The sequence below is a fragment of the Acinonyx jubatus genome, chromosome B2, assembly GCF_027475565.1.
Source record: "Acinonyx jubatus isolate Ajub_Pintada_27869175 chromosome B2, VMU_Ajub_asm_v1.0, whole genome shotgun sequence".
In the NCBI taxonomy this organism is placed as follows: Eukaryota; Metazoa; Chordata; class Mammalia; order Carnivora; family Felidae; genus Acinonyx; species Acinonyx jubatus.
The window spans coordinates 126,354,095-126,370,844 of record NC_069385.1 but is presented as its reverse complement, the minus strand read 5'-3'; the positions used below and the strand labels follow the sequence as shown (position 1 = coordinate 126,370,844).

At 43.1% G+C, this 16,750-nt stretch overlaps 1 protein-coding gene and 1 long non-coding RNA gene across 4 annotated transcripts; one reads left to right on the top strand and one right to left on the bottom strand.

Annotated features, from left to right (window-relative positions):
• Positions 1–1,072: 1,072 nt before the first annotated feature.
• On the bottom strand, positions 1,073–14,272 carry LOC113593918 (uncharacterized). 3 transcript variants are annotated; one of them, XR_008298704.1, is made up of 5 exons: positions 14,136–14,255; positions 12,912–13,136; positions 11,995–12,117; positions 6,588–8,134; positions 1,073–1,759 (listed from the first exon to the last, which is right to left on the bottom strand). It is a non-coding gene; the product is annotated as an uncharacterized LOC113593918 (long non-coding RNA). The 3 variants fall into 3 exon arrangements; XR_003414281.2 differs by lacking the exon at positions 12,912–13,136 and having other exon boundaries at positions 14,136–14,272; XR_008298703.1 differs by having other exon boundaries at positions 12,912–14,167.
• Positions 7,243–16,194, top strand: RPP40 (ribonuclease P/MRP subunit p40). Its single transcript, XM_027040218.2, has 8 exons — positions 7,243–7,376; positions 8,971–9,115; positions 10,424–10,492; positions 11,535–11,630; positions 12,311–12,436; positions 14,161–14,359; positions 14,511–14,645; positions 15,978–16,194. Exons 1-8 carry the CDS (start codon positions 7,254–7,256, stop codon positions 16,174–16,176), a joined length of 1,092 nt encoding a protein of 363 aa, XP_026896019.1. The 5' UTR covers positions 7,243–7,253; the 3' UTR covers positions 16,177–16,194.
• Positions 16,195–16,750: the final 556 nt, after the last annotated feature.

The following is a 16,750-nucleotide window of genomic DNA, read 5'->3' as shown; positions in this document are numbered from 1 at the left end:
ACAATCCAGTGAAGAAATGGGGCAGAGGACATGAATAGACAGTTTTCCAAAGAAGACATCCAGATGACAGACACATGAAAAGATGCTCAACATCACTCATCATCAGGGAAATATAAATCAAAACCATAATGAGTTACTACCTCACACCTGTCAGAATGGCTAAAATTTATAGCTCAAGAAACAACAGATGTTGGTGAGGATATGGAGAAAGAGAAAGCCTTTTGCATTGTTGGTGGGAAAGCAAACTGGTGGAGCCACTCTGGACAACAGTCTGGAGGTTCCTCAAAAAATTAAAAATAGAACTACCCTATGACCCAGCAATTGCACTACTAGGTATTTATCCAAAGTACACAAAAAATGCTGATTTGAAGGAGCACATGCACTCCAATGTTTATAGCAACACTATCAACAATAGCCACATTATGGAAAGAGCCCAAATGTCCATCAGCTGATGAATGCATTAAGATGTGGTACAGGGGTGCTTGGTGGCTCAGTTGATTAAGTGGCTGACTTCGGCTGTGGTCATGATCTCACAGTCTGTGGGTTTGAGCCCCGCATCAGGCTCTGTGCTGACAGTTCAGAGCCTGGAGCCTGTGCCCGATTCTGTGTCGTCCTCTCTCTCTGCCCCTCCTCTGCTCCTCTCAAAAATAAACATTAAAAAAAAAAAAAAAAGATATGATTATTACTGAATATTACTCCCAGTGCAGGACTCAAACTCACAAGCTGTGAGACCATGACCTGAGCCAAAGTCAGCCGCTTAAACTGATTGAGCCACCCAGGCACCGTGAGAGCCTTTCACATTTTAAAGTTTCTTATTCTATTCTATGCGTTGTTTATTAATTAGCCTCTAAGTTGAAGGTACTAAAACCTACTAAAACCTACCTCAGAAATGATTCTTATGAGATAATTAATATAAAGTGCTTGTGGTAGTTAGTGCCTGATTCATTATAGGTGTTCAATACTGAATATGTAATATTATATATTATTATACAGTTATTGATAATTACATATAAAATTATGGTGATTGCCCCTTTCTCTGTTAATGTATACTATTTCATTAACTGCATTGTGGATTAATAGTTTTCACATTATAGTAAAATCCAAGATAAACAGAAATGCCTCATCCTAGATATCTGAAGTCCCTGGATAGCTAAGATTTAAATTTTTTATGTACCAATTTACTTCTAAACATATGTTTTTCACTTTAAACAAAAGAATGAGCTTTATAAAAAATGTCAACCATTTCAAAATCCTCTTCCAAAATTGTAATGAACATATGTGACAGAGTTTTAGTCAGACGGTGTGACTGTTTTGGGTTCTGCTTTTCTCCCCCAGATTTATTGAGATACAATTGACATATAACATTGTGTTCTGTTTTAAAATACTCCATTTGTGCACTTCCATGTGTTGACACAGTCCACACAGCTGCCAGTGTTAATATGTTTGCATGTTCCATCGATTCCCAACCAGTCAGAGGGAGAGGACATGAAGCAGTCTGGCTCTGAGCCCTTCCCAAAACTCCAGGGATTCAAGTCCTCACTTGGAGTGCATCATATATTCTTGGGGGCCGCTGATTTTTTCCACTGTACCTGCTGGATCCAGTTCCCAGGCTGCCTGCCATTCGTGGCAGCTGCCTGGAGCCCTGTTCTGATAAAGACTGTGAGGTCAAGTTTAGGCTTGGCAGGATGGAGTCCTCTGATTTATTACTGGTGTCTTTAATAGTTACAGTTCCCAGCACCACCTTCCCTGCTGCTCCCACCTGTAATGGGATGATGTTAACAGATTTTAGGTTGGCTGCCTACTGATGAACATACCCAGGAGCTTCAGAGATGGAAAGCTCTCTCCTTTCACCAGTATAAATACAATACACTTGCATGTACAATTGAATAACACGGGTTTGAAGTTTGCAGGTCTACTTATATGTGGATTTTTTACACTACAGTACTATAAATGTATTTTCCTTCATTTTAACAATTTTTCTCATTTCCTTTAAGAATATAGTATATAATACATATATAAAATAGGTGGTAATTTATTAACAGTAAGGCTTCCAGTCAACAGTAATTAAGTTTGGGGGGAGTCAAAAGCTATAGGCTGATTTTTGACTGCAGGGGATAAAGGAGTGTGTGCATCCTATCTTCACTGTTGTTCAAGGGTCAGCTGTATTTTTATAGGCAATGTATTTGTGCCTTGAATTCGCACACTGATGCAAGCATTAATTTATGTAGAATAATATTTTAATGTTTTCACGGAGTTGAGCATATTTATCTATTTTTAAATGTTTATTCATTTTGAGAGAGAGAGAGAGAATGTGCGCATTTGCGTGCATGGGTGAGACGCAGAGAAACAGAGAAAGAGAATCCCAAGCAGGCTCTGTGCTGTCAGCACAGAGCCCGAGCTCAGTCTCATGAACTGAGAGATCGTGATCTGAGCTGAAATCAAATTGGACACTTAACTGACAGAGGCACCCCAGCGCCCTGAGTTGAGCATATTTAAATTATTTTTGTACTTCTAATTTTATTGTATCGTAGTCCCAAAATGTGATGTGTAAAACTGTTATCCTTTTATATTTACTAAGTATATTTTTGTGTTTTTAGAATACAATCAAAGGTAATTTTTTTTTGCAAGTCTGTTGGTGTGGTCATTTAAAACTTCATATTTGCTACTATATTCTTTTGGATATATACATACAAATCAGTTATGTTTTGCTTCTTATTTCTTTCTTCTTCTTCTTTCTTTTTTTTTTTTTAAGCCATTCCTGGCCCTTCATCCTCAGACTTTTGCTATGCTCCTGAATCTGTGATCTAATATCCATTTGTCAATTAAGATTGCTTTCAGTTCGGGGCACCTGGCTGGCTCAGTCAGTTAAGTGTCTGACTTTGTCTCAGGTCATGATCTCACGGTCCATGGGTCTGAGCCCCGCATTGGGCACTGTGCTGACAGCTCAGAGCCTAGAGCCTGCTTCAGATTCTGTCTCCCTCTCTGTCCCTCCTCGGCTCATGCTCACTTGCTCTCTCTCAAAAATGATTAAACATTAAAAAATAAAATAAAAAGATTGTTTTCAGCTCTAGATACCAGAAATTCAGACAAATAATAGTATGAACAAGCAAGGGTAGCAGATGAGGCTGCAGAGGTAGGCAGGGGCCAGGTTATCTAAGCTTTTATACTACTGCAATGAAAAGCCAGGTGAAAGCCAGGCAGGATTTAAGTGGGGAGTGGGTAGCATATACAGGCCTGCCTCAGATATACTGCAGTTTGGTTCCAGCCAACCACAATAAAGTGAATATGCAGTGAAGTGAGTCAAATAAATTTCCTGGTTCCCCAGTGCATATAAAAGTTATGCTTACACTATACTGTAATCTATTAAGTGTGCAATAGCATTTTGTCTTAAAAAATGTATATACCGGGGCACCTAGGTAGCTCAGTTGGTTAAGTGTCCAACTTCAGCTTATGTCATGATCTCACAGCTTGTGAGTTCGAGCCCTGAGTCAGGCTCTGTGCTGACAGCTTAGAGCCTGGAGCCTGCTTCTGATTCTGCATCTCCTTCTCTCTCTGCCCCTCCCTTGCTTGTGCGCTCTCTCTCAAAAATAAATAAACATTTAAAAAAATATACATACCTTGATTAAAAAATTGTTTATTGCCAAAAAAATGCTAACCATCACCTGAGCTTTCAGAGTTGTAATTACTGATCACAGATCACAGTAACAAATAATAATGAAACAGTTCGTAGTGTAAGAATTACCAAAATATGACAGTTACACAAAGCAAGCAGATGCCTTTGTAAAAATGGCACCAATAGACTTGCTCAACACAGGGTTGCTACAAACCTTCAGTTTGTTAAAAACACAGTATATGCAAAGCCCCTGGGTGGCTCAGTTGGTTAAGCGTCCCCCTTTGGCTCAGGTCATGATCTCATGGTTCATGGGTTCAATTCCCACATCAGGCTCTGTGCTAACAGGTCGGAGCCTGGAGCCTGCTTCAGATTCTGTGTCTTCCTCTCTCTCTGCCCCTCTCCCACTCATGCTGTCTCTCTCAAAAAATGAATAGACATTAAAATTTTTTTTAAAAAAACAGTATCTGCAGAGCATAGTAAAGTAAAACGCAATAAAATGAGGTATGTCTGTATGACATTTTTCACATTTTTGAGATCGGTTTGGATACTGAGGGGAGAAGAGACCGCAGGAGAAGACAGGAAGCAGGGAGGTGGTTAGAAGCCTGTGTCTGGCAGTCAACTGAGAGAGGGGAAGGTGGCTGAAACTGGTTGTAGAAACAGAGGCAGTGAGTGAGAAGAGGCCGCCACCAGGATGCATGCTGCAGGCAGAGCCAACAAGCCACAGATATGGGGTGAGAAGTGTAGAAGAGTCAAGAATGATGCCTGGGTGTCCCTCACCCCCACCCCAGGGATGAGAACCCAGGCCTGGTGGTACAGATAGATGGCTCTGAAAGCTGAGATCACAAGGGATCACTCTGAGAAGAGAGGGCAGGAAAGAGAAGCGGGGAAGGTATGGATCACTAGAGATCTCGTGGAGGAGGACGGGCAGGAGGAAGTAGAGTAAGGTAAGCGGGGATCCAGAAGAAAGGTTCTCAAAAATCCACAGGGGAGTGTACCAAGAAGGAGGGTTTTCAAATGTACCCAGAGATTTGTTCTGGCAGGGATGGCAAGCATGCACAGAAATGACTGTCATAAAGGAAGTTTTTACTCACAGCTCCCTAAAATCCGGAGCCACAACAGGAAGCTTCTAGGTTGGTCAGGAGGCAGGGGAAGTGAGGGGAGAGCATCAGTCAGAGCTTTTATTATGGGAAGGAATGACTGAGGCAGGGTAGACAGACTATGTAGGCTTAGGAGTGGCTAGTCTGAACAGTTTCAGTGGGCTCTGGAGTATCAGGACTGTCCCCAGTTATCTAGGACCTGGCCCTGGGGTTATTAGGGCAGGGGAACATTAGCCTGGAGCAAGCCTAACAGTTTCCAGAAGAGGTGACAGGGTGTAAGCTCTGGATTAGTTGGTTTGCAAATGAAAGACATGCTCCCTGCACAAATTATTTGCTATCTTTAGGAGTTATCTAAACCTGGAAGGGGCAGTCCCACCCTAGTCAGTGAGGCCCCAGATCCAGAGCATCAGAGAAATTTTTAAAAAGAAGATAAGAAAATATAGTTAATACAAGGAAGAAGTGTTCAATTGTATCATCTGTGTTGAGTGCAGCTAAAAGACTGAGATAAGAACAGAAACTTGGCTTTGAATTTGGCAAATGGAAAGACCTTGATGAAAGCCAGGTCAGTGAAGTAGTATGGAGGAAAGCTAAAATATATTGGGTTCAGGAGAGAATGTGCAGAGAAGTGGCTTTTACGGAGCAGAGAAACAGAATGGTGAGAATGCAGAGGAATTCAGGGTCAAAGGAAGTGCCTTCACTTAATGCACAACATTAAGCACATTTGTATACTGATAGAAATGACCCAGCAGGCAGGGAGAAATGAATGAGTCATTACAGACAGAACTCCAGAACACTGTGGAGGGAGGCTGAAAGGATTCTGCAGTCCCAAACTTACTCGAAGTTACAGCTTTAGTCTTTTTTTTTTTTTTTTTAGTGTTTATTTATTTTTGACAGAGAGAGACAGACAGTGCATGAGTGGGGGAGGGGCAGAGAGAGAGGGAGACACAGAATCTGAAGCAGGCTCCAGGCTCCAAGCTGTCAGCACAGAGCCAGACGCAGGGCTTGAACTCACAGGCCGAGAGATCATGACCCGAGCTGAAGTTGGACACTTAACCGACTGAACCACCCAGGCACCCCCACAGCTTTAGTCTTTAAAATAAATGAGAGTTTTAGAAGCACCTGGATGACTCAGTCATCTGAGCATTTGACTTTGGCTCAGATCATGATCTCACGGTTTGCAGGTTCGAGCCCCACGTCCAGCTCTGTGCGGACAGCTCAGAGCCTGGGGCCTGCTTCAGATTCTGTGTCTCCGTCTCTCTGCCCCTCTTCTGCTTGTGCTCTCTCTCAAAAATAAATAAACATTTAAAATAAATGAGATTTTTGCCTTCTATTTCATAATACAGGCACACCCCCATAAAACATATCTGCAAGTACGATTTCCCTGGAAGAACACTGAGTTATGAATACCAGAATGGCATAGTGGCTGTTTATCAATCTTCAGCTGATAAAATTTATATTGAATTTTCAAAACTTAATAACATATTTTAAACTAAATGGCTTGCAAGAAAACCTTCACATTGGCTCCAAATACAATTGGTAGACCATAAAATTACAGCACTTTGCAAATTTTGTATTATCAGCAAAGGTGTGTGTACACGTCTGATGGTGGTCTAAGAGAGGCCACTGCTACTTAATTGTGACGTGACTAAGAGGTAATGTTTTAAGCATTTTATATCCTAATATGACATTTGTAACACCGCTAGGTGCCATGTTGTGATTCAGAAAATTGGTAGAATTTTTCAATTAACCTGCTATTCCTTATAATTTTTCCTGTTTAAAATAATGGTTAATATGTTTTTCTTAGTTTTCTCAGAGATAGTCTGACATTTTGGGCACACGTTACTGGCCCGGTCTGTTTAAAATTTTTAAATACTTACCTTGTAAATTACGTAACTTCGGTTGTTCCAAATCTTACAGTAAAATTGACGCTCCAGACAGTTGTACCACAGATAGTCTGCTGTTTTGCATCCTCTCAGCACAGAATTGGGGCTGTGCATACTCCAGCTTGAGAAACGTATAGTACTTGATCAGAAAAATTATGGAAAAACGAATTCTCACATTGTAACAATAGTAACAAAATTTTTAAAGCCGTTCAGGTGGGATTTTTAAAAAGGGATCTTAAAGTGGTTCCGACGGAGTCGTATTGTAGGGCCGAAAACAGAAATTGTGTATTATCTTCCTGCACAAAACTCCTAAACCATTTGTGAAGGAACAGAGGGAGGATATACGGCAAGGCAGCAGCAGGGAGGGACGGAGGTTTTGGCGAGAAAGGTGGGTTTGAAAAAGCTAGTTCCAGGTTTCCAGGTACCAGGTATTTCCCCTGTAGGCAATGAATTTGCGGTTCCAGGCACCCAAGGTTCAGGAACCTAAGGTTCCGAAGAAACCCAGGCCCGCCCTCACCCCTAACCGGTCACCAAGCCCGAGCAGCTTCAACCGGCACTGCGCAGCTGCAATGCGCATGCCCGCGGGGCCAGGCGGAGGGGCGGAGCGAAGCGGAGGGACTGGGCTCCCCGACCTCGCTCAGGGCTTGTGCCGGAGAAAGCATGGCCACACTGCGCAGGCTGCGAGAGGTTCCCCGACACTTGCTGGTCTGCGAGAAATCCAACTTCGGCCATGACAAGTCGCGCCACCGGCATCTTGTGGAGACGCACTATCATAATTACAGGGTGAGTCTGGCCGTCGTGGGCCACTCAGGAAGCACCCCGTCTCCGGGAGCTGGAGAGATGTGGGGAAAGTCGCGTTCAGTGAGGAGCCCGCCCTCAGCGCGAAGAGGGGCGGGGCCCCGCGCTAGGCGCTTTGGGAGCTGTAGTCTCTATACTACTCCGAGCTGGTAGCTTGCAGAGCTGCGGGACTACAACTCCCAGGATGCGCCGGGAGTAGGGGCAGTGTCCTGTCCTCGCAAGGAGGGGCTGGGCGATTTGCTCCGGGCCGATTCCAAAGAGTCGCTGGCTACTTTGGCCCCGCCCCCGGTGGAACACTTTCTTCGGAGGAAAAAGTCAGGCACGGGCCTCTCGAGTAGAGACGCTGTGACGTATGCCACGTGGAGCCGCGGACTGGCTCCAAATTGGGGCCTCGCGCCCCTCCCCACCTCTTGATTCTTTCTCCCACCTCATGGGAGCATCTTGCCGAGTCCAGACCCAGGAAGCACATGCTTTTCTAAACTGTTTAGAGGAACTAGTTTTATCTCTGAGAAAAGTTTCCACTTTGCCTGTTACCTTCTGTGGTCTCCAGCTGGAGCGCGCTAGGTTGTCAGGTTTAGAGTGAAATGAGTCGTGGTGTCCCTGTTTGCAAGCACAATTTAAGAGCTTTACGGGGGCGGGTAACTTTGGCTTTTGCTTCGTAAAAATGTCAGCCGCATGGGGCGCCTTTCCGCAGATGTGTAAGTTGAGGCATCAGTGAGGTTAATTATTGGTTTATCCAGCATCTGGCAAGAGAAGAGGAGAATAATCCAAATGTCAGTCAAGGGTCTAATGGTCCGTTCTCACCAACCCATTTAAGTGGTGAGGCCTCCAAAAACTCGACTTAAACCGGTTTAAGCCTTTTGCTTTTACTTGAAATTGATCAGCCTAATCTCCACCCAGGTCTGACTGGCAGTTTCTCAGAGACACAAATGGTGACCTTGGTCCCTCAGGAATAGACTGATTTGAGCTTTGGGAGAGCACTTTTCAAGGTGTGGAGCATTTGGGCCACATTTGAAACTGGTTAGGCTTAACATCTCTGCCTTCGATTTCCATCTAAGCTTTCCAGCTCCTCACCAGCAGCAGTCAGGGTGTGTGCCTTCTCCCGCCTGGGCTGATCTGTAGAATTCTTCTGTCTAGAAAATGGAAATAACCAGGAGCACTTATGCTTTCGTGGAGCCTGTTAATGATTGATGTCCCTAATTTCTGTAAGCCCTAAAGGACAGTCCCTTTGATTCCAGCTGGTACCAGGATAAACAAATCTAGGGATATTCCATTGTACTAGATTGCCCTAAAAATTAGAGTAGTGGACAGGATATAAAAGATATTGCTTATTTGCAAAAGATGAAACGCAAGCAAGAGCTTTCTATTAATTTTTTTTCTCATTCAGCTTTCCTATAATGTTTGAATACAGAAATAACATGAATTGTCAAATTTCTTTTTTCCTGAGACTGGTAAATTAAGAGTTTTGTAGAAACCTGTGGGGGAATAGTTAGCAGCCTTCATATGTTATAGCATCCCTAAAAAGCTGGGGGTTAATCTACATGAAAATAAGGCTTATTTATATTACACATTCCAATAGGTTTCATTTCTGATTCCTGAATGTGGGATACTATCAAAAGAACTGAAAAACCTGGTCATGGAAACCGGACCCTATTACTTTGTGAAGAACTTACCTCTTCATGAGTTAATTACACATGAATTCATCAACACCTTTGTGAAGAAAGGTGAGGAAAACCTGATCATATCTATGAACGTGGCAAGCTGAGGAAGGATAGATCACATCACAATAGTAGGGGTCTTCCCTTGTCTTAAACAGGGCCTCTGGAGATGGTCTGTGGGGTCAAGTGCGTGTATCGCCCCCCTGCCCTCAGTGTTCTCACCCTACACTTTCTGGCGCTCTCTTTAGGTGGTGGTTTCTGATTACACTTGTTCACAAGTGTGGCATGGGGATGTAACATGAAGGTATCTCTCATCTTAAAACAAGGATTCAGGGAGAGGAAGGTCTTGGGACCTGTGTATTCAGATACACTGCTATTGGGTGTGTGGCTGCTTAGACCGCTATGTTCCCACTCAGTCCCCACTCAGCAGTCTCAAAGGGTTCATCTCCTGATGCAGCCACAGCGGCTGTTCACCAGGCGGTGTGCCCGTTTATGGTTCAGTGCCTTCTGCTTAGATTTTGTGGCTCTGACCCTCTTCTGCTCACCCCATTTCCATTCGTGTCTGCTGGGTTGATTTCTCTGTTGTAGTTGTTTTGTAGGGGCCACTTGTTTGAAACTGTATTTCAGTGTCTTTAGGGAATGCACCCTCACTACATGAATCACTGTGAGTAAGCCCTTTATCTTGTTGCCGGCCCTGTGTCTGTCCTCTGCATGGAGCTATGAAGAATACAGTTCCTTGCAGTTCCTCTCCTTCAGGTGCTGCTGGCACTGCTCGAGAAAGTGGACATGTTGTCCCTGGCCCCATCAACTTTATTCCTTTCATCTGCTCTGAAATTCGGTACTAATTTGTTAATAATGTGGACACTGGCTGCAACAGGCACTTTTACCTATCTGAACTCTTGCAACAGCTCTACAAATTAGGGCTATGATACCCATTTTACAGGTGAGGAAACTGAGGTTCAGAGAAGCTGCGTGGCTTTCCTAACCTCACACAAGTTCCTGGCACATTTTGAAACTTTACCTGGAATCCTTCCTCTCAAGTGTATACATTTCCCTAGTGTTCTACTTTGTGCCTCTGCCAGCATCCCCGGGGTACGCACTCCACCCTGAGTCCATTTTCTGCTTGATGGCAGTCACCTGGCACAAATAGGCCCTGGGGGGAGGGGGGGGGCATGAACTAGCTAGAGTGTGGCCTCTGTGTCCTCCAGCTCACCCTTGGCAGGTTTGAGGTTGATTGAGTGAGCTGGAGCAGTGGTGGATACTGACCTTTAATCACCTGGAAGATTTGTTACAGTGTAAAGATAATCTGCTAAATTTTTGTAGGTGTGATTTTTTTTTTTCCTTAATTTCTGGTCTGGGGTCTTTCTCTTATAGGTTCGTGCTATGCACTAACATACCATACAAATATTGATGAAGATAATACAGTTGCCCTGCTGCCAAATGGTAACAACACTCAATCTTTTCTTTGATTTTAGAAGAAATACTGAAAAAAAAAAAAAAAGTCAAAACTCCAGATTCATTCCCCTTCTTAGAAGGAATTATTGTTAACAATTAGGAATTATTGGTGTTTATTCTTCCTGACATTTTCTTTATTTTTTTTTAATGTTTTATTTTATTTTTGAGAGACAGAGAGAGAGAGAGCGAACAGTGGAGGGGCAAAGAGAGAGGATCTGAAGCGGTCTCTGTACTGACAGCAGAGAGCCTGATATGGGGCTTAAGCTCATGAACCATGAAATCATGACCTGAGCTGAAGTTGGACTCCCAACTGACTGAGCCACCCAGGCTCCCTTCTCTTGACATTTTCTATAAATTTATAAACAGACATAAAGCTTGTTTTTTTTTTTTAACATAAATTGCATTGTATTACATTGTTTCTCAGTTTGCTTTTTTCCCCAATATGTCATAGACATCTTTCCATATCAGGGCATATAGTTCTGACTTACTATTTTTCATATTTTGAAGGTATTCCAGTGAATAGATATACCATGATTTAACTATTATTTCTTTAATAAAAATGTACAGATTTCTGTTTTCACTATCATAAGTAATATCTGTGTATGTATAATACATTAAAATATCCTTCTACAGGGGCGCCTGGGTGGCGCAGTCGGTTAAGCGTCCGACTTCAGCTCAGGTCACGATCTCACGGTCCCTGAGTTCGAGCCCCGCGTCGGGCTCTGGGCCGATGGCTCAGAGCCTGGAGCCTGCTTCCAATTCTGTGTCTCCCTCTCTCTCTGCCCCTCCACCGTTCACGCTCTGCCTCTCTCTGTCTCAAAAATAAATAAACGTTAAAAAAAAAATTAAAAAAAAATATCCTTCTACATAAGTAAGATGTATGTATAAATAATATCTTTGTATCACAAGGAAGATCCTTGTATGTAGTTTATTACCTCATATCTAACTGTTGAATTTGCTGTGTTCTCTGTTCAGTCAGAGAACATGTCATATTTTAGCATCTTTTTTTTGGGAATTATTTGATTTTTAGGGAAATTAATTTTATCACTGGATAAAGATACTTATGAAGAAACTGGACTTCAAGGTCATCCATCTCAGTATTCTGGCAGAAAAATCATGAAGTTTAGTAAGTATATGCTCCATCAGTTTCCAACAAGTCAGTAATCGTCCTGTAGCTATTGAAGTTTAAATGTTTGAATTGCTGCTGTTCTTTTTGTTCAGAAGAACTATGGCTTTTTCTTGTCTTTAAAACTTCTGACTCAAGGGGCTCTAGGTTGAGCTTTGGAGAGAATAAGATTGCTGTTGTATCTATTTCTCTGCAGCTGTAGGCTGAATCCTATACAGATCACAGAGTTGGAATGGTCCATTAAATATATGTTTTGGGCCAAAAATTCAAAGTAATGAACCCAACATAAGAGTCTACAACTTGTTCTTAATGAAGAATTTCCTTTACTTTCACCAAATTTTTGGGATTACTAGTAGAGATTCACCTGTGAGTGAAAAGAGATGGTTCTACTGATAGTGTCTGGCTTGAATGTGAATAGGTGAGGCTGCCACATCCATAGGTAGATTTAGGATTGACTTCCCAAGGACCTCTGCTCTTGGTCTTTGACCTAGGAAAAAGTATGAATTTAAAACAAGGCAGAGTTTTGATTTGGTAAACCAAAGGAGTGCAAGAAGAACAAAATAATTTTTACTATTCACAAAATTCCAAAAATTCTGATGCTTTTTAATACAACACTTTTGCCACAGTGTAGGCTGTAGTATATGTGAATGAACGATGTATTCCTCTTTCCATTTTTTAAGTTGTTTCCATTGATTTGATGGATTTATCCCTTAACCTGGATTCTAAGAAGTATGAAAGAGTTTCTTGGTCCTTCAAAGAAAAGAAGCCCTTGAAATTTGATTTTCTCTTGGCTTGGCATCACACAGGTATGAAAAATATGTAACAATACAATGACTTGGAAATCCAATTATTGATTAAAGGGGGGTAATAGAGAATTCAAACAGGTGATTCATCCTTATAGTCTAGGATATTGTATACATATATGCATAAACATTATTCAGGAAGCTGCTTGCAGCCCTCTGCCCTCCCCAAGAGCTATACTTCAAGATGATCTAGGCCCACAGGCATCTGCCTCCATCACCGTGGGGTATGTTTGGATCCAGAGATCATGGCTTCAGAGCAGCTAACTCTTATCTGTTTCTCCTCTTCCTTCCTGCAGCTTACCTCAGATAGCCTTGGCTGCACATTTTTAAATAACACACATTCTAAATACAAACTGTTGATTATGGCAAGATAATAATCAGGCAGACCATTCATTGTCAGGTTAAATTTGTCATAACTTGAAATTGATTGAACGTTAAATTTAGTTCAGGGGTCCCCAGACAATGTTGATTTGCTTACAACTGCCATGTGCCTTGGTCCTTTTAGAGTGTATCTTTGGTCCATCACAAGATTGTCATGGGTCAGATCATCAGTTATGATGGTGTGGTACTCTGTTTTGGAGAATAGGGAGACACATAGGTCCATTTTGGAGATCACGCCTATCCATCTGCTCTTCCTCGGAAGTTTCTGGTCACTGGGTGCTGTAGGTTGCTTGCATGGGTCTGGAATGCTTCAGTGCTTCTCCTACTTATGGTAGAGATACAAGAGGGCAGAGACACTGACTGACATTTCAGTTGCTCGAAGTGTTCATTGAGTACCTTCGGTATATTGGGTTCTGGAGAGTTCTGTGTTCCTAAGACTCCATATTATTCTAAGGGCTTATCAGGAACTGGGGAAGGTCTGAGATTTTCCCCACTTGTAAGCTAAGAAGTTAGCCTGCACAGTCTCATGGATGCTGGCAGAAGGTACGAGACTCAGGTCAGAGGCAAAGGATTTAATTATTCATAGTGTCAGTGGCTGGACTATGAGCATATACAGTAGTGCACCAAGTCCCAGTACCTACAGGGTGATACACAGTGGGCCAGGTGACACCCGCGCATGGAGTGGGCTGCATTACAGAAGAGGAATCCGGAACTCCAGTCTTATACTGGCCAGTAAGCCTGCTGACCTTTGCTCCTGGTGGTGGGGGATGGGGGTAGGTGGGGTTGAGATGGAGAGCAGATTATTTCTATTGCCCTGGACAGTAAGAAGGCCTGCCTGTTGCTCCCCCCACTAAGGGGGCCACTACCGCTGTCTCCAAGGCTGTTGGAAAATCCGTGAAGATACATTGATTTTACTGGGTTTTTAAAGACAAGCTCAGATGAGATGCTGCCATCGTTCAGTTCGTCTTGTGCTTCCATTAGAGAGATTATGCAAATAAGCTCCTCTCTGTAGAGTTCACTAATTTTATTTATACACGAGTGGTGCTTTTTTATTTAGTCAGTCAAAATTCTCAGATTAGGGCACCTATGATACTACTATAGGTTGGACGTGAAAGGGTTACGCGTTTCCAGGAAAAGTGAAAGAAAGCGAATGTTTACAGAACTTTGGCACCAAGGAGCCCAAAGCAACTTAAATGATTTTAATTTGAATACAGCTTTGCACACCCTCCTTCTGCTTTACTTTATCCTGCCTGCTCCCCGGAACTGTCGGGAGGGAATGGGTTGGTTCCAGGGATTCGCCGAACTTGTTTCCAGTACTCACATGGCCTTTTATGGTGTGTTCTAAGGTGCAGAAGAATCAAGGATGATGTCGTACTTTTCCAGTTACGGAATTCAGGAGCGGCAGCCGCGAGTAGCCCTGAGCACGGCGAGCGAGCTGCAGTGCCCCGTGCTGCGGAGCGGCGAGCTGGGGGGAGCCCCGGGGGCGGCTTGCAGCGCCCCCGAGCTCCTGGACTGGCTGGGCGCCGTCTTCAGTAACGCCCAACTGTGCGTCCGGGGGTGGGGGGTGGGGGTGGGGGGCCGGGCTGGGGCGTGGCCAGCTCCGCGTTCTTCACGGGGGTTTATACTTTGAAAATGATCAGGTGGGAGATAACAGAGGGGTTTTCTTTCTTTCTTTCTCTTTCTGTGTGTGCTACAGAAATAATGAGCCGAATAATTTCGTATCAACCTATTGTTGTCCTCAGCCGAGCACGGTGGTGGCAAAAGCTTATTTGTGTACAATCACTGGGTTCATAGTTCCAGAGAAGATACGTCTCCTGTTGGAACAGCTGTGGTGAGAACTTTTTTTGCCTTTTAGGTCTTGCTTGTTCATGCCAGCGTGACATGTCCGGGGCAGGGCTACTGTTCCAGACCTCAGGGCTCTCTTGCACACGTCTTCTCTTTTTTCCTCACTTGGGTGCACAGTGTGGTAACATTATCATCTTAAATGATGTGACTGTCCTTGGTGAGAGGAAAATTCTGTTTGTAGTTAACAAAAAGACAAAGAGCAGAGTTTAATTAGGCTTCTTGAAAACAAGCTGTTCATTTTTCACGTCGTGCCCCAAAAGTTATAATACCACTTAGGAAAATGGTGATACTCTATGGAACACGTTATGGTCTGTTTTAAATGTTAGAGTTCTGCAAAGGTTTTTTTTTGAAATGGGGTGAGAAAGCAAGTTGACCATCTTTGAAACCAAATCATGTCTAACATCTGTTCCCGCTCTTAACATCTACCCAGGGCAGGGTTCACATGCCAGGGACTGGACACGCAGGATGGGGTGTGTGGTTGGGGTTCGGAAAGGTACTCTCCAGAAAAAACGCCACATTGTATCTAATGTCAGGAAACTCCATTCCCATATTAAAAAGACTATGAAGTAAACATAATGCCTTTGCAGTCTTCACTTTTCAAATGTCTAAGATTTAAGTCTTGAGGGTTTTCTAAGTCTAATACCCCTTTTCACTTACTAGTTTAGTAGTTTGATTTTCCTCAATAAGAAGGTTGGATTTTAGGGGCACCTGGGTGGCTCAGTCGGTTGAGTGGCTGACTTCAGCTCAAGTCATGATCTCGGGGTTCATGAGTTTGGGCCAGGGTCGGTCTCTGTGCTGACAGCTCAGAGCCTGGAGCCTGCTTTGGATTCTGTGTCTCCCTCTCTCTCCCCCTCCCTTGCTCATGCTCTGTCTCTCTCTCTCTCTCTCTCATTCTCAAAAATGAATAAACATTAAAAATAATAATAATAAAAAGAAGCTTGGATTTTATTTAAATCCAGTAAATTATTCTGCAGTGTTGCCGTGAACACAGACTGTTGAGTGAACAACACTGTTAAATGGAGGGAAACTATTTTTATACACTTCTGTGGTTTTTTTTTTCTTTGCATCTTCCATGTTGTTCCATAGTAAGCGTAGGAACTGCTGAAGTTGGTTTTGTGCATTCTGTATTGGTTAACGTTTATTGAGTTCACCACATAGTAATTTGAATGTAATTTGTATCTCTTAATTTTTTATCAATAGAAGCTAAGGTCTGAGCTTCATTGGAACATCAGAAATACCACTCATTCTGAATAAGTAAAAATATAAATGTGAACGTTCCTAGCCCTCCCGTTTGTTAAGATTTCTCTTTCTTTTTCAGTCGCTACTTTGATGAGCCAAAGTTAGCTCCTTGGGTTACATTGTCAGTTCAAGGCTTTGCAGACAGTCCTGTTTCGTGGAGAGAAAATGAACATGGTTTTCGAAAAGGAGGAGAACATTTATACAACTTCGTGATTTTTAATAATCAAGACTATTGGCTTCAGATGGCTGTTGGGGCGAACGATGACTGTCCACCATAAAAACTACAAAACTTTAAATCACGTTTGTGTATGTTTGTGTTTGGTTTCAGATTTCTTAATGGTAAAGGGCTGTGTGTTCACCCAGGCTTGTATGATGATGGCATTTCTACTCTTGACTTAGGGCCCATCCTGTGAGTGCAGCTGGGCCTGACATCCAGTACAGAGCTCATAGTTGACTACCCCTGGTCAGCGTCAGTATAAGCACAGAAGTGTGGGTCACTACATGGTAGAGCAGACCAGGATGGCCAGGGAACAGGCGCTTTTGGACCATTGGGTAAGATGTGTGCCATTACTCAGGCGTATGATTACAGGTTTTTCACATAATAATAAAAAGAAGCCCTTAGATTATACTTCTCAGGGCCAGTCCCTGTTGTAAGTGCTGATTGTGTATCACCTCATTTATTTCTCACATGAATCCCAGGAGGAAATAGTGGCACAGAGTGTAAACAAGTGAGCAAGATCACGCTGGCTGTGGATCTGAGACTTGACCTCAGGTTAGCTGGTTCCTAAGTGTGTGTTCCACTCTTGCCTCTGGATCAAGGAGGAATGCTTCGATACTGTGTATTGTAAAGCA